This window comes from Schistocerca serialis, chromosome 5 (genome assembly GCF_023864345.2).
Source record: "Schistocerca serialis cubense isolate TAMUIC-IGC-003099 chromosome 5, iqSchSeri2.2, whole genome shotgun sequence".
Lineage (NCBI taxonomy): Eukaryota > Metazoa > Arthropoda > Insecta > Orthoptera > Acrididae > Schistocerca > Schistocerca serialis.
This window is the reverse complement of record NC_064642.1, coordinates 760,353,259-760,370,239: the sequence shown is the minus strand read 5'-3', so window position 1 is coordinate 760,370,239 and position 16,981 is coordinate 760,353,259. Positions and strand designations below refer to the sequence as shown.

Here is a 16,981-nt window from a genome sequence, read left to right as displayed (position 1 = left end):
CTCCAGACATTTAAAGTATACTTCCTGTATTTTGTACAAAATAAGAAAAATATAAGTTGTGTCCGTCAGCAAAGAGTGCAGCAATAATATTAGATGGAAACTTAAAATGGGCTGCATATACAGGTACAGTTAGCCAGAAAGTATCAATATTTCCCCATGCACTAGGAAAACATAAACGACTCTTCCCCTTATACCTCAGAAAGAAAGTTGTACAAATGCTTGTACTTCCAGTTGATTACAACAGTGTTACCACACAAGGTCTTTCTAGGCACAGTCTAAGCTGTTGAACAATGCATGCATGCAACATATTTCTGATGTTAGCAATTTTGATTTCCTCTTCAAAGAACACCACCTTATTCTAGTACTGACCACATGGGCAGAGACGTTTGTGTGTTCATGTGAAGGAGAGGACAGTAGAGCTACTGACAGGGCCTCCCATGCTGGACAGGCCTCAACTCATGAACCTGATGAAGTGTGTCACAACACATCTCTTCCCACGTCCCTTTCCATAGTTCTTGGCATCCAACCCAAAGTGTGATGTCATTCGTGCCAAGTGGTGCATGCTACATGGGAAGATGTGTTGCGAATGGAGTTTTGGGAATACTGGGTGACCTACATCTACGTATACTCTCTGTAAACCACTCTGAAGTGCATAGCAGAGACACATCCCACTGTATCAGGGCTTTTTCCCATTCCATTCACATATGGAGTGTGGGAAAAACGATTGGTTAAATCTCTCTTTGCATGCTGTAATTAATTTAATCTTATCCTCATGATCCTTATGGGAGCAATATAAAGGGGCTCACAGTATACTCCTAGAGTTATCATTTAAAGCTGGTTCTTGAAACTTTGTTAATGGTTTACATTTATCTGCAAGACTCTGCCAGTTCAGTTCTCAACAAATCAGTGACACTCTCCAGTGGGCCAAACAAACATTTGATCATTTGTGCTGCCCTTCTCTGTATATGTTCAATATCCCCTGCTAATACTATTTGATATGGGTCCCACACACATGGGTAGTATTCTAGAATGGGTCACACAAGTGATTTTCAAGCAATCTCCTTTGTAAACGGATGGCATTTCCCAAGTATTCTACCTGTTTTACCCCCAATTACGCCTAATGTGACTATCCCATTTCATGTCTCTACTAAATGTTCCATCCAAGTATTTGTATGAGTTTACGCATTCCAACTGTGACTCACTAATATTATATTTATAGGATACTACATTTTTTTTTTTTTTCGTTTTTTGAAGTGCACAATTTTATTTTTTGTAAAATATTTAAAGCAAGTCACCAATCGCTGCATCACTTTTAATCTTATCAAGGTCTGATAATATTTGCACAGCTTCATTCAGACAGTAATTCATTATAGATAATTACAGTGCTCGCAAAAAGTCTGATAATTAATATACAGCATGAACAAGGGTCCCAACACATTTCCCTAAGGTACATCTGAAGTTACTTCTACATCTGACGATGACTCTCCATCCAAGATAACATGCTGCGTCCTCCCTACCAAGAAATCCTCAATCCAGCCACATATTTTGTCTGGTAGCCCATATGGTTCTACTTTTGATAATAGGCATAGGTGTGGTACCGAGTCAAATGCTTTTCAGAACTCGAGAAATACTACATCTAACGTGACTGCCTTGGTCCATGGCTCTCAGGGGGTCATGTGAGAAAAGTGCGAGTTGGGTTTGACATGATCTATGTTTTCAAAATCCATGCTGGTTGGCATGGAGGAGGACATTCCGTTCGAGATACCTCATTATGTTGGGGATCACAATATTTTCTACGGTTCTACAACAAATGGATGTCACTGATATTGGACAGTAGTTTTGTGGATCACTTTGGCTACCCTTCTTGTAGACAGGTGTGACCTGTGCTTTCTTCTAGCTACTGGGCACAGCTTTTTGTTCAACAAATCTACAATAGATCTACAATAGATTATAGTTAACGGAGGGCCTAACTCAGCTGCGACTGGGTATAGCATCTGATAGGGATTCCATTAGGCCCTGGAGGTTTGTTCAATTTTAACAATTCCAACTGTTTCTCAACAGCACTGACACTAATATCTATTTCACTCATCTTTATGGTGGAAGGAGAATTAAATTGGTACAATACTCCTGGATTGTCCTTTCTGAAGCAAGATTTGAAAACATAATTAAGCATTTCAGCTTTTGCTTTGGTACTTTCAATTTCAGTTTCTGTTTCATTTGCTAGGGACTAGATGCTAACTTTGGCACCACTAACAACCTTTACACATGACCAGAATTTCTTTGGATTTTGTAAAAGATCATAAGACAACACTCTGCTATAGCAGTCAATGAAAGCTTCACACATTGTTCTCTTGATTGCAAAACACATTTCATTCAGCTTCTTTCTATCTGTACCGCTATGTTTTGTTTTATACCTGTTATGCAGTAGTCTGTGTTTCATTAGAAGTTTCATTAAAGTGACTGTATACCACAGAGGATCTCTCCCATTATGAACTGCCCACTGGATACATATCTATTCAGTGCATAGTCAAGTATTCTTTTAACTTAACTTGAGCCATAGTTCACCACTTGTTCTTGTCCTGATCTAGAAGTTTAAATTCCTCACTTGGGTATGACACTACTGTTTCTGTCTAGTTTGCTAAACATGTAAGTATCTGTGTTTTGGAATACATTGTAGCTACAACTGCCTCATGGTAACTGATAACAGTTTTGATGTGGACTTCTTGAAAGAGCCAGTTCTGTTTGTTGCTGTTAGATCAAACATATTTCAATCATGAGTGAGGTTCTTAACTGTCTATTCCATGTAGTTTTCAGAGAAGGCATTTAGTAACATTTCACAGGATGTATTGCTACACCCACCACTAACAAAACTATAATTATCCCAATTGGCTGTTGGATGATTCGTGGAGACCTTAATGATCACAATATGATTAGGAAACTTACTTACAAGCAAACTGAGTTTTCCTCTGAAGTTTTCAGTGACATCAAGAGTAGAATCTGTTGGTTGATAGAAGGATCCTATTATAATTTTATGTCATCTCTGATACTGTATCCTGCACAAACAATAGGAAAGGCAAATGGGAAATTGAGGTGGTGTATTTGTCGCAGTAAACTCGAAATTGAAATCCACCGAGATAGAATTTGAAGCTGCGTGTGACATTGTTTGGGCAAGACTCAGTATCAGGTGTGGGCATAAAATAACAACTGGATCCTTCTATTGATCACCAGCCACATATCCTGATGAAACAGAAACCTTTAGAGAAAACCTAAGTTCACCTGTACGTAAGTTCCCCAATCATATTGTAATCATCGGTGAAGACTTTAATTATCCAACAATTAACTGAGAAAATTACAGTGAGCATGGTACGACATTCTGTGAAACATTACTAAATGCCTTCTCTGTAAACTACCCAGAAGAGATAGTTAGGAACCCCGCTCATGATGGAAGTATACTGTATCTAATGTCCGCCTCCATAGCGCAGTGATAGCGTTACCGCCTACCATGCAAGGGGGCCCAGGTTCAATTCCCAACACAGGACTGGTGGTTGTGTGTCCATCATCATTGACATGCAAGTCACTGAAGTGGCATCAACTAAAAAGACTTGCAACATGGTGGCCGAACCCCAAAGGGGTTATCCCAGCAAATAAATGCCATATGATCATTTCAGTTTTACTGGATCTAATGGCAACAAATAGCCCTGACCTCTTTGGGAATGTTCACATCGAAACCAGTATCAGTGACCATGACATGGCTGTGGCAACTAAAGACAACTAAAACAAGCAAGATGACATATATGTTCACTCAACTAGATAAAAAATCAGTAGTGTCATATCTCAGTGAGGAACTTCAAAGTTTTAGCACGTAGAGGAACTATGGCTCAGGTTTAAATGAATAGTTGACCATGCACTAGATAGATATGTACCCAGTAAAATAGTTCATAATGGGGGGAACCTCCTTGGTATATAGTCACTGTAAAGGAATTTCTAAAGAAACAGAGATTACTGCATTAAAAAAAAAAAAAAAAAGCAGCATAGGGCCGTAGATAGACTAATGCTGAATGAAACACGTTTGGTTGTCAAGAGAGCAATGCATGATGCCTTCAGTGACTACCATAGCAGAATATTGTCAAATGAGATTTCACTGAGTCCGAAGGGATTCTGACCATATGTAAAGGCTGTTAGTGGCACCAAAGTTAATGTCCAGTCCCTCGTGAATGAGACAGGAACTGGAACGTAGGGTAGCAAAGCAAAAGCTGAAATGCTTAACTTTCCAAATGTTCCTTTACAAAGGAAAACCCAGGAGAATTGCCCCAATTTAATCCTTGGACCACTGGAAAGGTGAATGAAATAATTATCAGTGTCAGATGTTGACAAAAAGCTGAAATCATTAAAATTGGACAAAGCTCCAGGGCCCGATGGAATCCCTGTCAGATTCCGTACTGAATTTGGGGCCGAGTTAGCCCGTCACCTAACTACAAGCTATTGTACATCCCTCAAATAAAAAACCATGCCCAGAAGAACAGATATAAAATGCTGACTGGCTAAAGTACAAAAAGCATTGCTGAAGAAGAGGAATTGGTTACCACCTAACATAAATCTAACTGTTAGGAAATCTTTTCTGAATGTATTTGCCTGGAGTGTAGACTATGCTACAGGAAAATGCTGAAGATTATACTGGATAGATTGAGAAATTATGAAGTACTGAATTGAACTGGGAAGAAAAGAAATATGGCAGAGCTTAACTAAAAGAAGGTATCGAATGACAGAGCTCCTTTTGAGATATGAAGGACTTATCAGTTTGGTAATGGAGGGAAGTGTCAGGGTAAAAATTACGGGGAAGACCATAGGATGAATACATAAGCAGGTGCAAATGGGCTTAGGTTGCAATAATTCTTCAGAGAGGAAAAGGCTTGTGCACCATAGAGGAGCATGGAGAGCTGCATCAAATCAGTCTTCGGACTGAAGACCACAAAAACCACCACCTCATTTTTGTACTCTTACCCATAATCATACTTGTTTTATCCCTGTTGTTGTTATTGCTACAAGATGTACAACTTTGCTTTCGCCGTTTTTTTCCCCAGCATTTAAGGCTTTAATGAAACAAATTGGTTAAACATGTGTCATTCAAAGTATTTTCCATTGCTGGCCACTACTTTCTCCCATCTTCTGGGCAGTGTATGAATCCCGCGCTGAAAAAATCTTTTTGAAGCAATCCACAAATCGATCCAATTTGTGACTTCTTCACGAGATCGGAAGTGTTGGTCAGCCAGGCCATGTGCCATTGATCTAAACAGGTGATAGAGGGAGCAATATTTGGAGAATATGGCAGGTGAGGTAGGACTTCCCATTTTTATGTTTCCAAGCACATTTTACCTCTTTTGCAACGTGGGGTCGAGCATTGTCGCGCTGCAAAATCACTTTATCGTGCCTCTCGCTGTATTGTGGCCATTTGTCTTTTAATGCTCAGCTCAAATGCATGAATCGCATTCTATAATAAGCACCTGTGATTGTTTCACTTGTTTTTAAGCCCTCATAGTACATGACGCCAAGCTGGTCCCACTAAATGGTGAGCATGATCTTGGAGCCGTGAATATTCGGTTTGGTCATCAACATGGATGCATGGCCGGGATATCCCCATGAGTTTTTGCATTTAGGGTTATCGTAATGAACCCGTTTTTCATCCCCAGTCACAATGCGATGCAGAAATCCCTTCCGTTTTTGCCTCTGTAGCAACTGTTCACAAACACCGTTCAACGTCTCTTAGTTTCAGCTCACACGGAACCCAAGAACCTTCTTTCTGAATCATGCCCATAGCCTTGAGACGTTTTGAAATGGCTTGCTGTGTCACTCCCACTAATTGTGCCAATTCTACTCGAGTCTGATGCGAGTCTTGACTCAGCTATGTCTCCAATTCTGCATCTTCGAAAACATTCTCTCTTCCACCACTCTGCCGGTCTACGACATTAAAATCACCGTTCTTGAAGAGTTGAAATCACTCACGATACATTCTTTCACTAATAGCATGCTTACCATATGTACTTGAGAGCATTTGATGAGACTTGGCTGCTGCTTTCTTCATATTGAAACAAAACAGTAACACCTCCCACAAATGATGAGAATTAGGCTCGTAAACTGACATTTTCAATCGAGAGCAAGTTTATGATGCAGACACAAATCGACTAATGTTTGAATGAGGTTATGTTGACTGAGGTCCAAGCTGTTGTTGTTGTTGTTGTTGTTTTTGTTGGTCTTCAGTCCTGAGACTGGTTTGATGCAGCTCTCCATGCTACCCTATCCTGTGCAAGTTTCTTCATCTCCCAGTACCTACTGCAACCTACATCCTTCTGAATCTGCTTAGTGTATTCATTTCTTGGTCTCCCTCTACGATTTTTACCCTCAAAGCTACCCTCCAATAATAAATTTGTGATCCATTGATGCCTCAGAACATGTCCTACCAATCGGTCCCTTCTTCTCGTCAAGTTGTGCCACAAACTCCTCTTCTCCCCAATTCTATTCAATACCTCCTCATTAGTTATGTGATCTACCCATCTCATCTTCAGCATTCTTCTGTAGCACCACATTTCGAAAGCTTCTATTCTCTTCCTGTCCAAACTATTTATCGTCCATGTTTCACTTCCATACATGGCTAAACATACAAATACCTCCAGAAAGTCCAAGCTAACTGCCTGATGTCTATGATCTGCGTCTTTCAATGGCTACTTACCGTTGTCGCTACCTATTGGCAAACAGCGGAAGCGAAGTTGGACACCATGTATTATTATTAACAAAATAATAAGCATTATCATTAATTAAATAAACAGTATGCTAAAAGATCTGTACATGTAAAACACTTGAAGCTCCTAATGAGATCAGGTTATTTTATAAAAATAAAAGGAATAAGGACTATCAGTAGAGTTAGAGTTTGCATTTAATGGAATATATCTGTACAACTTTTGTGTAGCTGATTCTGTAGACAAACTTTGGTTGTGTTATTGTACTGTTTGCCTCCAGCACCTATATACTTCTACAGAAAATAGAAAAACGTAATGAAGCAAGAGCAAAACACTAAAAAACCAATTGTAATAAGATTGTACACTGGTTTAATCAACATTCAAAAAATATAAATTAATAGCCAAGTCTGAGAACCAATTGATGAGTTTTTGTATTTAGTGTAATTGAATGCAGTTGGCCTGGCAAAAAGAACAGCAACATAAAAATGGCCAGCTGTACTTTTAGTAAAGTAATTAGAGTATTGAAAACAGATTACCCAACACGTGTGAAACAAAGTTTATGATTGTGTATTACCAACTTTGATTTGTGGCAATGAGATATGGACTTTTAATGCAAAAATGATTCAAAAACTGAGGACTGGTCAATCAGCAATGGAGAGATGCATGGTCGGAATTAGTAGCAGCAGTAGGAAAACAAACCAACATACCAGGGAATAGACTGCAATGAAAATGAAATGGAAGTGATCAGGACTTGTAGCCACTAGCAGAAAGTTGTCTTAATGTTGATACTTGTTTTATGGGCATATGGCCACCATCCAAGGAATAATTATTTGCCTAATGATTCATATTCCAATGTTGGAGACATCATCAGAGGCTTAACAACTCAAAAAGCAACTAATCTCAACCAACTTCAGAAAACTGAAATGTTTATATGTACCCATGCAACAGTCGGTTCATGACGTCATCAGACTGCTGTCTAAGATCACGGAGTCACGCCGATGTGTGTTCTGGAGCTTGTATTGGGGAAGAGTCAGTACTATTTGTTTTATTTAGAACTAAGGCCCACAACTTGTCCAATATCAATCCTCCTCTTCCTCCTCCTCCTCCTCCTATGTTGAAGTTGTTATTGTGATTCTAAATTTCTATGTCCTCTCTCTGTGCACCCTAGCATAGCAATGTATAACAATAACTGAAATTTCTGGAGGGAGTAATATATAAATTAAGGGAAAAGCAATGACTCACCTATAGCAGATCAATATGTGGAGCACAGAAACATAACAGAAAACAGCATTCACATGAGCTTTCGAGCACCAGCTCTTTATCTATTAACAGCACACACACTGACACACACGAAGCCACACACACACATTCTAATACACCCTCTCATAGTTGCCGGCCACATTCTAAGGTATAAGAAAGTACTGAGACAAAGATCTAATAAATGACCTGTAGATGGAATTATGAAATGAGCAGTAGCAACATGCATGCATATAGCTCAAGATTGTAACACATGAAAAAGTGTAGCAGTGGATGTCTAATGGTGACTGATAATGATATTCTACTCAATGGTACTACGAACAACACATCAAAAGAAAATTTAAAAGAAATGCTAAGCTGGTAGAGCATGCAATAGCAGGAAAAATTCTCCACAACACAACAGGATTTACTGCATATTTAAAAAGATAATATTTGGTTATTACTCAGGAAGAGTGACATCTTTATGACTGCAGGTGTCACACAAAATAGCATCTGTATACAGATTGATGTCTCCACAGCACTGCCAGCAACTTAAATGAATATAAAAATTTATTTACAAGTGATAAATAACAAATGATTTTAAGAGAACAGCATTCCAAAATCTTAACTGAAAACTCCAGTATTGCATCACACTCACCTCCTTAGGTCTATGAAAACCACTCTCTTCCTCTTCTTCCTCTCCTTCGCCTTCTTGCTCATCATGAAAGGAGTCGGTGTAAAATAATTTATTTTTTGTTAATACAAAGAAGTGTTTATTCCATTCCTTGTCCACAGGGTCTTCCAGATACAAGATGCCATTTTTAACTGTGTTTCTGAGATCCACGTCCCTTGCTGTAAATGAAAACACAAGTAGCTCAAAAACTTAAAAAAACTGAAACATAAGAAAAAATTTGTCATAGTAGTACTATCAACTTCCCTGATTACGGCTTACAGTACCTCAGTTCAACTAATCATTAACCTGTCCACTTACACCCTTTTGCTGCTGTAAAGCAACGACAGTTTCGAGGAAAACACTACAGTAAGACCCACAGTCTTATTGGTGGGGGTGCTATAACTGTACCATTAGCTAGCTGATTTGTCTACTTTTTGCATCTCAACACACTCACATTATCTCCTTGATTTACATAGTGGTATAAATGCCTTGTATGGGAACTACACTCACTCATGTTTTTAATAGTCAAGAAACATTGTTTTTAAATTAGCATCTAAATTGTGTTTTCATCACATAAATGAGTGAAATGTATAAATTGTTTGTATCTGTAAATCATGGAAGAAGTACAGGTAACAACTTGCCATACAACTGAGGTGTTTAGTGGTTGATAGATACATATACAAGACTGAAAATGTTGCCTTATAAGTGTGTGGTCCATGAACAATGGCGATTTGCGCAGGTCGAAACAAGGATGGGGACTTAATTTTTACCAGTTCCAACATGCACAGACATGATTTGTGCTTGATGAAAATGTGTACCCCACAAATTGCTTGCTTGTTTAGTATTTGTTGCTCACCACCACCACCACCACCACCACCACCACCACCACCACCATCAGCCATGGCATTTCGCAATCAAATGGAATAAAATTTCACTAAGTAGCTCACTACAATTGCATACAATGCTTGCATTGCACACAACATTCACAGCAGAGTGCTCAGAACACTTCTCAACACTCAGTGGCTGTCAGGAAATACATGATTTAGGTGATCAGCACGAACCTAAACTCAAAGGCCATCTTTTGTGACTCCAACTATGGTTTGCTTTGAGGAAGGATATTGTCAGAAAGCCTAGCACTGTGTTTAGTTTGCTTCTGCGCCTACCTACTGCTGAACACCACAGTTATAAGAGTTATTACCTTTACTCTTTCCATTATTTATGTTACACCCAGGACTTTTCATTGTCATACTTGCATATTGTGTCTTTTGTTTATTAAAGGTTCTTCAAAACAGAAAGTGGTGATTTGCTACAAATGGTTGTAATCTGATGCCATTTCTTGTCAGGTAAAAACACTTGGTACTGCTCAGTATTCATGTATCTCACTGAAGACAGCATTGGAAGAATCATACAGAAGACCCAAAGTTAGGGAAAATCAATTCTCTAGACATACAGTTTAAAGACAGAAGCTGAACAGGAAGTGGGCTATAAGCTGAACAGGAAGTGGTCTATTTAATGAGAAGATGATGCAATAAAATTGTTATTAAGAACAGAGTAAAGGAAGAACTGACCACTTCAAATTGTGTTCTCATGTCACTGATCTAAAATAGCACAAAAATTTTCTTGAAGAAGGTTGATGATGCATACAGTTTGTTAAATTCTGCCATCTACAATATTATTCTGGGTCTCTAACATCCAAGGAACATACTTCTTCCTTCCCTGTTTGAGAGCATTAACATCTGTCATATCAATTTCTTCTACACAATTTCTACACACTGTGAATGATCTTCTGGCTCGATGGTGGCAGTGTATTTCGTCACCAGTTTGACTACGCAATGATAAGTTGCTGCTACCTTTCATGAGGCAGTTCACCAGCATCAACCAAGAGTACTGACATGGGAATAGTCCTGTAAGGTCCTATGGTTGGACTAATTTCTCCCAACAGACAACTCTGTAAAAAATGGTGAAGTTTTGGAAGATAGGGGGAAAGATATCTTGTCAAAGGTTCAGACTATGAAGATGCCATTAATAAAATACAATCAAATACCTAAAAAGTAAGTTTCCCAAACAGTTAAAAGACTGCAAGTCAATCTCTGCAAAAGGTGAGTGCAGATGTATGTGGGATTTAGGATTGGGCTATTGTACAAAGCAGTGAGCACTTCCAATAATTTACAGTTCCGTAATGATAGTGGCAGAAAATAGCATCTCTCATTCCATTTCTGACAGCTAAGAGTCAAGGCCAATGCAAAGACCAAAAAGGATCATCATCATCATCATCATCATCATCATCATCATCATTTACGGTCAGAGCTGCATGTCATGAGATAATGTGCTAAAAGTGTCTAATTTTGAAAATATGAGACATACTGGTAGAATTGTGAAGGCAGATCAATAGTCATTCTTTGACAGATGTCATAACATTGCCTGCAAATGACAGGGTCTGTATTCCAGTAGCAGCCTAGCAAAATAATCTAATGTTCTAGGAAGATTGACAACGGTGCATAGTCTACTGCAGAGTGAAAGACTCATTCTGAAAATAACTCGTAGGCTATGGCTAAGCTAGCTTTTCAAGATTTCTTTCCCCAAGAGTGCTAATGCAACAAGGTATGCACATGAACTCCTGTGAACTTTTAAAAATACAAAATGAGGAGTGTGAAGTTTTAAAAATACAAAAGAGGAGCCAGTAGAATTAAAGTTGTGCAGATGGGTCACCTGTCATGGTTGGCTACCTCAGTTATATAGAGCATTGCCTGTGAAATGCAAGTGTCTACACTGAGTTCCAGTCCAGTACAAAGTTTCAATTTTTCAAGTAGTTTCACAGTAGTGCACTCACTACCATAGAGTGGGAGAACACTTCTGGAGATTATGTGTGTTGTTTATGCATGCAATTTTTCAAAGATGGTCAAAATACTGGCAAAAACAAGGATAGTAAGTACCTATAGCCTTGTTAATCGCAGCCCAGTGGAGTAAGTGCATCTGTGCATGATGGAGAACAATTGTTTTGCAGTTATGAAACTCAGCAGCTGTTTCCTATTGATACCCTGTATTTGTTGCAGGAAATTATCACAAAATGCCCATTGTACCAGAAAATTTGTGGGAGTCAAAAAATGCTGATACTCAGTGGTGCCAGCATTAAAATTTATGCCATGATGAAATGGAGAAAAAGTTTATTGGAAAGGATCTACATTTGTAAGGGTACACATACTGATCATTTAATGCTGGAGACCAGAAGCTGATACCAGGACTCATCATGGATCTGTATGGACAGGCAGCAGTGCTGGTGCATAATGTATGCATGATGAACTAGGACAAATTGGGACCTGCTTATTAATGCATACTCTAAATGGAATGGTAAACATTAATAATTATCATGAAATATTCAGAACTTGTAAACAAAGGTTCTCCACAAATCTGCAGATTAAGTTACCGACATTACAATACTGTTTGTCTTTGTTGCTGTCAATAATTTTTATGGCATTAAATATATATTAAATTTATTATGTGCTATTGACAGTATCATTCAAATGGCAAATGTGTCTTTGTGTGCTTTCTTGTATCACATTTATTTTTATGCTATTTTGCCAATCAATCAATTAATTCAACCAACCAACCATCTGTCTGTTCCTGCTCCCCCCCTCCCCTTGCAGTACCTATTGCAATAAATATTCCCATATAAGAATGTCATCTTTCTGCATATGGCCATAGAGAAACTTACAGGCTGAATAACAACACTGAAACATCTTTCCAGGTGACCCAAAATCAAGTTGTAATGCACTGTCAGAGCCATGTCCACAGCAATGGATTCAATTGTATGTAATATGATACTTTATAGACATGTATTACTTGACGAAGCCAACCACAGACTCTGCCATATTGCGAACTAACTTAGCCATAGGATATAATAGGATCCCATTCAAAGTAATGAGCACTGTTACCTCAAAGTGTAGGCAAGGACAGTGATTACAGAAAATGCCTTCACAGGCAGCCATGACATCATTAAATTCATTGAAAATGAGAAGGAGAAAGGACTAACAATGCTAATGGAGAAGATGAAACAATGCACAAACAAAATACTAAAATTCAGTATGTCAATGGTGAGCAGATAACAATGGGAGGCACATCATCAGTAAACACTTCCGGGCTAAGGTGCCGTGGTCGATCTGTAGAACGTCTTCTCCCTGACGTTTCGTTCTCAACTACGGAGAACATCTTCCGAGCTGAGTCGACGACTGGCTGCTAGGAGCTGGGGCCGCCGCTTATATGGAGATCGTAGAGGGCACCACCGCACATCACATGGCGTGCGGTGGCGCCCTCTACGATCTCCATATAAGCGGCAGCCCCATCTCCTAGCAGCCAGTCGTCGACTCAGCTCGGAAGATGTTCTCCGTAGTTGAGAACAAAACGTCAGGGAGAAGACGTTCTACAGATCGACCACGGCACCTTAGCCCAGAAGTGTTTACTGATGAAGACGCCGGCTGTGAAAGCCTACATGGGATGTATGGGAGGCACAATTCAGAGCAGGGTGTTAGCCAAGCACATACCCCATGCAATCTATAAATATTTCTTTGTCAATGAGGATAAAAGTGTTATTACGCAGCAAGTTCAGCAACATTATGACTGTTGCACGGAACTGGATATCAAGGGTAACAAGGAAACTCTAGAAAAACATTCATGTCTGTGGGATTTGCTTCCATAGGGTGACTGTAAAAAGCGAGCCATCATGTACAACAAAATGACATAGTTCAGAAAAGGCTATTCTACAACAATTTTATGAAAAACTGATGTATCAGAATTGCAGTGGGCAGTGACTTATTAAGATAAAATGCAGGTTCATACACTTTACACTGGGAAACAATGTGTCACAGTTATAGTGTGCAAGGAGCAATGCCAAACAAAATTTGCTGGTCATTATTTAGTTGTGCTATCCAGGGCATTAGCATATAATTGGATACATCGTTGCTGCTGTACTCTACTCGTAAGAATGCTGGAGTGTACACTTTTAGTGCCTCCCCTCCCTGTTCCTCTGGAATAGAAACGATGGTGCTGCCATCCCGGCCAGGTCTTCCATTTGCTTTCCCAAAGTAATAAATGGGTCTAACAATTAAGTTAGCCTTGCTGATATGGAAGAAAAACTATGTGTTTGAAGTAGGCAGGCCTTTGGAAGAGACTGTGTGTGATGGCAGAAAGGCTAAGGAAACTACAATATTGAAGCACAAGGGGAGCGAGCATCACAATCTAAAACAAACAGCCCAGGGGTAAAGGATATCAGAACAGTATCTCTCAAGAGGTAGTGGGAGACTCAGTTACTGTCTTCATCTCGGAGAAAAAAGTAGTGGTCAGTTTGTTTTCACAGATCGGGACCTCTGACTTTTTAGGTTTTACCGGTACAACAGATGAATGGTATATTCTCGGGTGTCCAGATGAATAGACAATTTCATTTTTCATGTAATATTTGGGAAAGTGTGAAAGTCATCTTCACCAGGTGAAAAAGTGTGTCTTTGGTGATTACACAGTCAAGGCAGTGAGCATTTAATACTATTGCTCGAGGCACCAGATGAAGATGATTGACCCTGTTATCTAATATTGTCCACAAAAATGATCATTAACCAAAATAGGCCCCTGAAAACATATAGCGTAATTTTATTCTGATGGAGAAGCAAACCTTGAATGTTCAAGTGCCATCTTAACACCCCACATGCCTGTCACACATCCTGTATTCTGTCTCGTAGATATTTGGTGAACTATCTTCACATTATATTTCATCTCTGAAATATCCCAATTTTGAACAATAGAAAATTCAGGATGGAAGGTAACAATATTATGAGAAGGAAAGTCATTCAACCACCACAATCAGTCTTTTATTTATTTATTTTATTTTATATTTTTTATTTATTTCTATCCTTTTCCACTACTTCCCCCCTCGCACCTCCCCCTGCTTGCCGCCCAACCTGAAGCACTTCACTTCATGGTCTGCCATACCCACCATACTATCCCTCCCCTACGCTGCCCAAGCCACCTCCTTTCCCTCACCCAGTCGCTGCTCCTATCATGCACTGGTGCTGCTGCTCACAGTGTGGTTTCAGTTGCCTGAGACTGCAGTCGTGTGTGTGTGTGTGTGTGTGTGTGTGTGTGTGTGTGTGTGTGTGTGTCTATTGTTGACAAAGCCTTAACTGACCAAAGCTACTAGACAAACTACCGTAATCTATGACTACTTATGATAGTGTGCAGTAGCCTATGGTAGTTTTACAACTCTACCCATATTTTTTGATAATAAATGACAGAGTTATACTACCTTCCATTTCATTTCCCACGTCATTCATGAGTATCTGGAAACTAATTTTGGTGACAGTGACAGCCCTTATATGCGATCAGAATTGGATTTTGTGATAGATCTTTCAATAATATTCAGCTGTTTTAGTTGGTGAGGGCTTCAAGCATAACCCTCTTGACAGCCAAATGTGTTTCATTCAGTATCTCTCTATCTGTGGCCCTGTGTTTTGTTTTAAACTTATTATGCAGATATCACTGTTTCTTTAGAAGTTCTTCACAATGACTGAATACCATGGGAGGTACCTCCCATCATGAACTATTCTATTAGGTTCATGTTTATGTAGTGTATGGCCAATTGTTCTTTCAAATTTGAGCCACAGTTCTTCTATATGCTCCTGCCCAGAGAACAATTCTTTCGGGTTCCTCTGAGATGTGACATGACTGGCTCTTTACATAACTCAATGAATACATAAACTTTCCAACTTGCTTTAGCTGATCTGTGTAATTAATCCTACTCACTGTAGCTGATCTTTGTAAACAATAATCTTTATTGCTGCAACTGCCTCATAGTCACTGATACCAGTTGCAATGTGGAGACCCTCAGAGAGATAAAGTCTCTTCATTGCCATTAGGACTTCTATATTTCCCTCATAAGTGGAGTCCCTACGTATCTGTTCTAGATATCTATCAGAGAAGGCAATTAGTAATGTTTCACAGAATGTCTTGTCATCCCTACCACTTACAAAACTATAAATCAACCCAACTAATTGTTGGACAGTACAAGTCTCCTCCACCGATGACAGTATGGTTAGGTAACATTGATACTAGCAAACTGAGGTTCTCTATAATGTTTTCAGTTAGCTCTGGGGCTGAGCCTGGTGGTAGATAGAAAGATCCAATTATAAGTTCGTACCCACCCTTGATGCCGAGTCTTGGCCCAAACAGCTCACATGCAGCTTTCATTTCTATCAAAGTGGATTTGAGTTTGTCTATTGAGATAAATCTATTGAGATAAATACGCTGCTTCCATTTCCCACTGGCCTCTCCTTTCAATATACTCTTACACCTACCCCAAAAATCTCACTGCTATTAATTCTGGGTTTTAGCTAGCCTTCTGTACTAGGTATTACATAAGCTCCCACTGCTTTTAAGAATGGCTGCAAACTCTACCACATTGTTGTTAATTCTTCAGCAGCTGATCACTAGCACTGGAATTATTTCATGTGTGGGGGCCATTTCTTTGAGTGAGTCTTGCCCTAATATTTCGGACCCTCCTACAGCTAACACTATCTGATTTGGACGCAGAGTCACAGGAGAGAATGAGGATGGAGGGGGGGGGGGGGGGAATCTTGTGTGCACACCACATGAAGCAAGCCACCTGGGTAGCAGTGTCTGATGTGTAGTGCATACCTGATTCTTTTAGTGGAGCCTTACAATTCTCAACCCTTTAGCACAACTCCAGGAAGTCACAGAACCTTCGAGGTCTCTGGTTCAAGGCTTCTAATCAGCTCAGAACCAGAGGGCCTTGATCAGTTCTGGAGACAACATTGCGGACTGTGAGGTTTGTTGAATCTCCGTGCACAAGGCTGGTCTTCTCAACTTTCTCTGCCAGTCATGGAATGACCCAAGAACAACCTCAGAACCCAGACAACAGGTATCATTTGTTCCAATGTGCACCACAATATGTAGTTGGTTGCACCCTGTTCCCTCAATGGCTGCTAGAATAGGCTCTTCAACATGATGAGCGAGGCTCCCAGGCATACACACTGAGAGCATCTGATGTTCTTTCCTGTCCCTTGCTGCCATTTCCCTATGGGGTAGCATTATTTGTTGTAGGTTTGAACTGCCAAAACACTGTCAGCAAGGCTGGTCTTCTCCTCAGCCCTCTCTGCCAGTTGCTGGAATGATCCAAGTAGGATCTCTCAGAAAACACACATTAGTTGTTCCAATGTGTGCTACGATCTGCAGTTGGTTGCATTCTGATCTGTCAATGGCTACTGGAAGTGCCTCTTCAACGTGTTGAATGAGGCTGCCACGCAAATACATAGAGTGCAGAAGGTGATCCTTCTGTCCC

At 39.7% G+C, this 16,981-nt stretch overlaps 1 protein-coding gene across 2 annotated transcripts in view; it reads right to left on the bottom strand.

Moving 5' to 3' along the window:
* The window catches only part of LOC126480771 (1-phosphatidylinositol 4,5-bisphosphate phosphodiesterase gamma-1), a 248,439-nt gene that overhangs the window by 160,866 nt on the left and 70,592 nt on the right, over positions 1-16,981 (bottom strand). For both annotated transcript variants that reach the window (XM_050104071.1, XM_050104070.1), the window contains exon 9: positions 8,626-8,819. In XM_050104071.1, coding sequence (XP_049960028.1) covers positions 8,626-8,819 — 194 coding nt within the window. The remainder of the gene's footprint in view (positions 1-8,625; positions 8,820-16,981) is intronic.